This window comes from Salmo trutta, chromosome 22 (genome assembly GCF_901001165.1).
Source record: "Salmo trutta chromosome 22, fSalTru1.1, whole genome shotgun sequence".
Lineage (NCBI taxonomy): Eukaryota > Metazoa > Chordata > Actinopteri > Salmoniformes > Salmonidae > Salmo > Salmo trutta.
This window is the reverse complement of record NC_042978.1, coordinates 35824213-35832686: the sequence shown is the minus strand read 5'-3', so window position 1 is coordinate 35832686 and position 8474 is coordinate 35824213. Positions and strand designations below refer to the sequence as shown.

The 8474-nt window shown below is 41.9% G+C and overlaps 1 protein-coding gene across 1 annotated transcript in view; it reads right to left on the bottom strand.

Moving 5' to 3' along the window:
* Positions 1–6521: 6521 nt before the first annotated feature.
* LOC115158652 (adenylate cyclase type 1-like) overlaps positions 6522–8474 on the bottom strand; it is a 114988-nt gene continuing 113035 nt past the window's right edge. The window contains exons 18-20 of the mRNA XM_029707839.1: positions 8009–8123; positions 7144–7268; positions 6522–6996 (exon numbers count right to left, since the gene is read on the bottom strand). Coding sequence (XP_029563699.1) covers positions 6649–6996; positions 7144–7268; positions 8009–8123 — 588 coding nt within the window. The 3' untranslated portion in view covers positions 6522–6648. The remainder of the gene's footprint in view (positions 6997–7143; positions 7269–8008; positions 8124–8474) is intronic.

The window sequence follows — 8474 nt, the reverse complement described above, 5'->3', positions numbered from 1 at the left end:
TGAGTGGGTGTGTGTATAGAGTCAGTATAAATGTATGTGCATATTTTGTGTGAGTGAGAAAATGATGGAGTGTTTGTGTGAGTGTTGGAGTGAAAGTGTGTGTGAGTGTGTAGGGCCCTGTGAGTGTGCGTAGAGAGCTATTAGCTATTGTTAGCTATTTATCAGTCGTATTGCTTGGGAATAGAAGCTGTTCAAGAGCCTGTTGGTGTCAGACTTGGTACACCGGTAACCTCTTGCCATGCGGCAGTAGAGAAAATATTCTATGGCTTGGGTGGTTGGGATCTTTGATGATTTTCAGGGCCTTCTTTTCACACCACCTGGTATAGAGTTCCTGGATGGCAGGGAGCTCAGCCCCAGTGATGTACTGTGAACCCTCTCTAGCGCCATGAGATCAAGGGAGGTACTATTGCCATACCAAGCATTGATGCAGCCAGTCAATATGCTCTCAATGTTACAGCTGTAGAACCTTTGTGGATTTGGGGGCCCATGCCAAACTTTTTCAACCTCCTGAGTGTGTGTACTGTGTGTGTGTACTGTGTGTGTGTGTGTGTGTGTGTGTGTGTGTGTGTGTGTGTGTGTGTGTGTGTGTGTGTGTGTGTGTGTGTGTGTGTGTGTGTGCATATAAGAGAGAGAGACAGAGAAAGAGAGAGCGAGAGAGAGCGAGAGAGCGTGAGAGAGCGCAAGAGAACGCAAGAGTGAGAGAGAGTGTGTCTGTGTGTGTTTTCTTTATCCCCATCTTCCCAGATCTTTTGGCCATTCTCCCCTTGAGAGGAATACATATTCTGGGGATCAGTGATGTCTGAGTGTCAACAGATTTCCTCTCTTCTCTGGACAAGATTCCTGTTATGTTGTCAGTTATTACCCCACATGACGTCCATACACTGTTACGACACAACCAACCACAACACAGGGAGAGACAGAGAGAGGCCGCACTATGACCAACAGCCTGACCCCATGGTGTGTTGTTGCCCCCATCTCCTTAAATCCCTCTGTTTTCTCTTCTGCCGAGCCCAGTGTTATGTGATTTTCTGCATTATTAGTTTAGTTACCTCTTGTCATAGGAATGTTCTATCCCAATGATAATAATTAACAATCAATAAGCCTTGACTAATTCCCAAGGTTTGTAAAACAATGGGTTAATAATTAGGCCAGGACTCAGCTTTCTGCAAAAGGTTCATACGTTTTTTTCAGAGAACGTTCTGCCCAACATTGACAAAGAAGTTCATTTTATCCTCTCTCTCCGCTTACGCACATACCTCCACACAAACAGTAGATAACCTACACACATACATACACACACACAAACAGTAGATGAATGTATCCCTCCCCGGACTTCTCACAACTGTTAATCACTATCCAGCGCTGTCTGTGCTTTCCCCCCCGAGATTACTGAGACCTTCAGAGTTACTCCCATATTTCCTCCAAAGCCTCTCAAAGTTGCTAGGTCAGGTAGAACAAATGTCTACAGCTCTCTTAGGTCCACTAATACGCACACACATTTCTCTCCCTCTCCAGCCTCTACTAGACCTTTATGGGACTTACGTTCAGTACTTTAACTATTCATTCTACATTCTACATCAAATACTAATTAGATACGTTTCAGAGTCGATTCTTTACTCATTTACCTATAATCATTTATTTCACTTATCACCTCTCCATAAGCAACTACTCTGGTTGCCACACACACACACACACACACACACACACACACACACACACACACACACACACACACACACAAGGTTGAGGAGATTGACGCAAGAGCTTTTGTTGATTATTATTTAATAATACATCGATATCATAGCAGTGCAAACACTTATAGTATAAAATAGTTTCTCCATAAGGTAATGTACATTCACATAAAACATATCAACCAATACTGTTTTGTTAACAAAAGGAAAATTGGACATTGGAAATATTTAACCATCATTCAGGTTAGTATGTCATGTCTCTCTACATACAATATACAGTGAGCAATACCTAAACATATCACAATATTTCAACCCGTATCATATATGAAAATATCGATATCTAGTTCACAGGAAATATAGACTATAGAACCCTTGTCCATCAATGTTACTGGTTGTCCAAAGCAGAGGTATATAAAAATCTTTTTTTCTCTCAAAGACTGATATGATGAAATGTAGAAAGATTGAATCTGATCTAAATCTGATACAGAAGTATGAAGAGTTTGAGACTTTCTGGTTGATATGATATGCAGAATCACTTCCATGTTAACAAAATATGGTGATTGTTGATCGTGCTACAGCGTTCCAATAAAGTTTATCTTGAGTTACAAAAGCACAAAGATCCCTTTAAATAAAATGACAAATGGAATCAGTAAAAACACAGTCAATGAAACCCCATAGCCACAGATCTGTGTGCTACTGATGTACACTGGATGAGAGCTTCCCAAATGCCACCCTATTCCATATATGGTGCACTACTTTTGGTCAGAAGTAGTGCACTATATACGGAATAGAGTACCATTTGGGATGCAGATATGTTTGATATGTTTACGACAATATGTTGGCACATTGATACATCACCTAATCCATATCATTATGACCACAGAGGGTCACAGAGTATCACCCCCCCCCCCCCCAACTCCCGGCCTCCTACCATCCTGTAATGTCTCAGTTAGGTCCAACATGACTCACAAACTGAAGTCGATTTCAGACATTTGTTCAACTGCCGCAAACATGAAATTGAAGATCGTTCGACCACACCACAGCACAACGCCCCCAAAAAAGTCACAGGTTGAAAAGCAGCAAATATTCAAGAGCACTGCTTTCCTTGGCTTAGTTTCACATGCAAGAGGACTGTTGTGTATGTTGGTCTGTTTGTTTCGTTGTGTCTTTACCTCATACAGACGAGATGCATAGCAGGCCCGAGAGGAGAGGCCTTCAGAGTAACTGGCTACAGTGGCCTGTAAGAGACATACAGTGCCATGATAGAAATAATTTGACTCTGCATGAAAAGGGGAGAGAATACGAAGGAGGATGGTTGCTCTTCAGTGACAGAATTGTACGCCCCTTCCTGCTTCAAACCCACAGGTCTCAATACATTTTTGATCAAAATAGATGTTAAACACCATGAACATGGTCTTTTTGTCATTGAAAATATCACTCAATAAACAAGCAGACAAAAATGCAATTTTTAAACCACCAAAGAATTGTAACCTCACCACACTCAACACAAAAAAATAACTCTGTAACATGCTTTTCTTTTTTTCACAGAAATACATACTTTTTTTGTCACAGCAACGCATGCTCTTACAAGTTAACAGCACTATCCAATCAGGATGCTCTTGCAGGTAACAGCACTATCCAATTAGGACTCTCTTGCAGTTAACATCACGGTCCAATCAGGATGCTCTTAAACAGCACTATCCAATTGAGATGCTCTTATAACAGCACGATCCAATCAGGATGCTCATTAACAGCACGATCCAATCAGGATGCTCATTAACAGCACGATCCAGTCAGGATGCTCTTACAATAAACAGCTATCCAATCAGGATGCTTTTACAGTGAATAAACATATATCCAATCAGGATGCTCTTACAATAAACATATATCCAATTGGGATGCTCTTACAATAAACAGCTATCCAATCAGGATGCTCTTACAATGAATAAACATCTATCCAATCAGGATTCTCTTACAATAAACATCTATCCAATCGAGATGCTCTTACAATAAACAGCTATCCGATCAGGATGCTCTAACAGCATTATTCAATCAGAGCTGAGCTACTGAGCCAGCTGACCTCACGGCAAAACGTAATCTAAGGACTTCTAGCAACAAATCAAGGAGCCAATAGTGATTCTCACTGAAATACAGTTGGCAACACTGCTACTGCAAGCAGGACAGGGACATTCCGTTTTAGAAGAACACACTCTGTTTTATTGCTACACATTTACTGGAATGACAGAAGGAAGATTCTGGAAGTTAGAAGCATCATTTATCCACTTTAATATAAACACACAGCAAACTGGACTCCAATGCAGCGGAAGGTGTCATCATGCATCCAACATTACTGGTGACCAACCCTGAACTGATACAAGGCAATGCCCCATCTAAGATAATAGCGGTCCTTCTTAAATTCAAAGTTTTGTACATTTAAAAAGCTGTAATAAAGACTACAACACTTTGCAATAGACAATGTGGTCTGGCAGTTTGTCTTGGAGGAATATGGTCCAGAAAATGTAATATGGTCCAGTCTGTGACAGACATTCTTGGCAGAATTACATTTATATAGAAAAGGGAGGAAATCTACATGCTTGGATGAAATCTACATTGATCTCAAAGGCGATACAATTATAACACTTTCAGTAAACTCTGCCTGTGGAGTGGTCCGTCGGTAAGGCAACAGCTCTGATATAAGATGCATAAGTAGAGTTACAAAATTCTGGTAACTTTCCCAAAAATCCCAGGTTTCCAGAAATCCTGGTTGTAGAAATCCTGTATTTACAGTTTATCCATTTCTAATTTCAAGTATCGTCCAACCTGGATTTACAGTTTATCCATTCCTAATTCCAAGTATCTTCCAACCTGGATTTCTGAAAAACCTGTGAATTTTGGGAAAGTTACCGGAATTTTGCAGGAATGGAATGGTAAGGTAAGGTAAGGTAAGGTAAAGAAATGGTTAGGTAAGATATGGTAAGTTGAAGGAATGGTTAGGAAAGGTAAGGTGAAGGAATGGTTAGGAAAGGTAAGGTAAAGGAATGGTTAGGTAAGGTAAGGTAAGGTGAAGGAATGGTTAGGTAAGGTAATGGAATGGTTAGGTAAGGTAAGGTAGGGTAAAGGAATGGTTAGGTAAGATAAGGTAAGATGAAGAAATGGTTAGGTTAGGTAAGGTGAAGGAATTGTTAGGTAAGGTAAAGGAATGGTTAGGTAAGATAAGGTAAGGTGAAGGAATTGTTAGGTAAGGTAAGGTGAAGGAATTGTTAGGTAAGATAAGGTAAGGTGAAGGAATGGTTAGGAAAGGTAAGATGAAGGAATGGTTAGGTAAGCTAATGTAAAGGAATTGTTAGGTAAGATAAGGTTAGGTAAAGGAATGGTTAGGTAAGGTAAGGTAAGGTAAAGGAATGGTTAGGTAAGGTAAGGTAAGGTAAAGGAATGGTAAGGTAAGGTAAGGTAAGGTGAAGGAATGGTTAGGTAAGGTAAGGTAAGGTAAAGGAATGGTTAGGTAAGGTAAGGTAAGGTAAAGGAATGGTTAGGTAAGGTAAGGTAAGGTAAAGGAATGGTTAGGTAAGGTAAGGTAAGGTAAAGGAATGGTTAGGTAAGGTAAGGTAAGGTGAAGGAATGGTTAGGTAAGGTAAGGTAAGGTAAAGGAATGGTTAGGTAAGGTAAGGTAAGGTAAAGGAATGGTTAGGTAAGGTAAGGTAAGGTAAAGGAATGGTTAGGTAAGGTAAGGTAAGGTAAAGGAATGGTAAGGTAAGGTAAGGTAAGGTAAAGTAAAGGAATGGTAAGGTAAGGTAAGGTGAAGGAATGGTTAGGTAAGGTAAGGTAAAGTGAAGGAATGGTTAGGTAAGGTAAGGTAAGGTGAAGGAATGGTTAGGTTAGGTAATGTGAAGGAATGATTAGGTAAGGTAAGGTAAAGGAATGTTAGGTTAGGTTAGGTTAAGGTAAGGTAGGGTAAAGAAATGGTTAGGTTAGATAAGGTGAAGGAATGGTTAGGGAAGGTAAGACCAGGGAATGGTTACATAATGTGAAAGAATTTTTAGGTAAAGTAAGATGAAGGAAATGTCATGCGAGTGAAGTTTGCATGGTACAGATTTAGGACCTTTGGCTAGTAGAAATTGTGGTCTACTAGCCCGGCTGGCCAGTGACCAAAATCCTTAAGTTCCATCTCCTCACAGAGAGAGAAAGGACTGGGTCTAGGACTATTTCTCTTTCCGTCTGCACTGTGGAAGCGCATTCTCTAGTGACAGTCCAGTAAAGTGGAACCACATTCTCTACTGACAGTCCAGTAAAGTGGAACCACATTCTCTAGTGACAGTCCAGTAAAGTGGAACCACATTCTCTACTGACAGTCCAGTAAAGTGGAACCACATTCTCTAGTGACAGTCCAGTAAAGTGGAACCACATTCTCTAGTGACAGTCCAGTAAAGTGGAACCACATTCTCTACTGACAGTCCAGTAAAGTGGAACCACATTCTCTAGTGACAGTCCAGTAAAGTGGAACCACATTCTCTACTGACAGTCCAGTAAAGTGGAACCACATTCTCTAGTGACAGTCCAGTAAAGTGGAACCACATTCTCTAGTGACAGTCCAGTAAAGTGGAACCACATTCTCTAGTGACAGTCCAGTAAAGTGGAACCACATTCTCTAGTGACAGTCCAGTAAAGTGGAACCACATTCTCTAGTGACAGTCCAGTAAAGTGGAACCACATTCTCTACTGACAGTCCAGTAAAGTGGAACCACATTCTCTAGTGACAGTCCAGTAAAGTGGAACCACATTCTCTAGTGACAGTCCAGTAAAGTGGAACCCGCTCCTTTTCTCTCTCTCTCATCTCTATTTCACTCTCACTTTCAGTGAGTTTCTAACAGCTCTTACTCTATCTCTCTCGATCGCCACTCTCTATCTGTCAAGGAAGATTCCTTGGTCACTATGGACAGTCTTCATGTCAGCCACTCACTCACACCTCCATCGCCGTGGGAACAGCCACAGAGGGCAGGTAGAGGATGGTGCTGTTTGTGGAGGTGGTTGCTGCTGTGGCTGTGCCGGGGGTGGGGTTTCGCATCGTGGAATAGGTGGCCATGGTGGGGGCGGGGCTCAGTTTGGTGCAGATGTTGCTAATGGCTGAACGGTTGAACAGACTTGTCCGGGAGCGATCCAGGTTCCTGGGCTGGTGCTGTGACCCCCTGCCGGGGATCCGCCCCTCCAGGAAGTAGGTAAGCATCTGTCCTTTGCCCTTGACGCTGACCTTCCCACGGCACACAAAGTCATATTGACCCTTGATGATGCGCTGCACATCTTCTGTCACCTGGGGGTAATGTAGGACACATGATAACAAACGACAGCTGAATGATCACCTGCATAGTGTGTGTGTGTGTGTGCATCTGTGTGCGTTATGTGTGTGTGATTGCATGTGCGTGTGTCTGTACATTTGTGTGTGTTTGGGGTGCTGTACCTGTATCTTGCCCGGTAGTCCGGTGGTGTCCATCCTGCTGGCCACGTTGACTGTGTTCCCCCAGATATCATACTGAGGTCTCCGTGCACCGATCACTCCTGCTACTACTGGACCCACGTTAATACCTACACACGCACACACACACACACACACACACACACACACACACACACAGTGAAAATACATACATAATACATATCAGTATGGTCCTCACTGTGGTTAACTCAAATCTACAACGTCAAGTTTCTGCTGTCAGCTCTCTTAGGTCCACTGATACGCACACACATTTCTCTCCCTCTCCAGCCTCTACTAGACCTTTATGGGACTTACGTTCAGTACTTTAACTATTCATTCTACATTCTACATCAACTACTAATTAGATACGTTTCAGAGTGGATTCTTTACTAATTTACATATAATCAGTTATTTCACTTATCACCTCTCCATAAGCAACTACTCTGGTTGCCACACACACACACACACACACACACACACACACACACACACACACACACACACACAGAGAGAGTCTGCTGACAGTATGGAAGTGTGTACATCAAGCATTGCAGTGACTAGCAGGTTCAGGTTCCACACAAGATAACGAATACAATAGAACCCAGGTCGGTCATTACTAGTTACCACAGCCACAAAGTCATAATCACGGTTAAACCCTGCCTATTTCCACAATTTATCTTGTTAAAATCTGATTTTAAACCTAACCCTAACCGTAACCCTAACCTTATACCTAACCCTAACCTTAAATTAACACAAAAAAGCCAACATGTGCGTGTTTGTGTGCCTGCTCGTCTGTGTGCATGTGCACATGCATGCATTTGTGTTCGTGTGTGTGTGTGTTTTCACTCACCCACTCTCAAGACAAAGTCGTTGTACGACTGGTAGTTGATGGCATCCAGTACATCATACATCTCAACAGCAAAATCTGCCACTGTGCATAAGTGTGAGGAGGTGGACTTCTTAGCCTTGGAATCACAAGACAAGAGGGGGGAATTAAGTACAAAATGGAACTCCCTCATTTTCCTCCCCAGGTCACATAAGTTGCACATTCTTATACAAGCTATGAAGGAAGATATCTGCAAAGTTAATGCAGCTCATACCATAAGGATTTAAAATATTGCCGGCTAACAAACTATGACGTTTGCATAAAGTTTGGATTTAAGTCTCAAAATGACTGCTTTGTTTGTCCACCTTCGAGGATTTAATGTAAAGCCAGAAGAGTGTTTTATAAAAGGCAGACATGCTTACATCTCTCACTCTCTCACTCTCTCGCTCTCTCTCCTCAAATTCAAATTCAAATTCAAGCTGCTTTATTG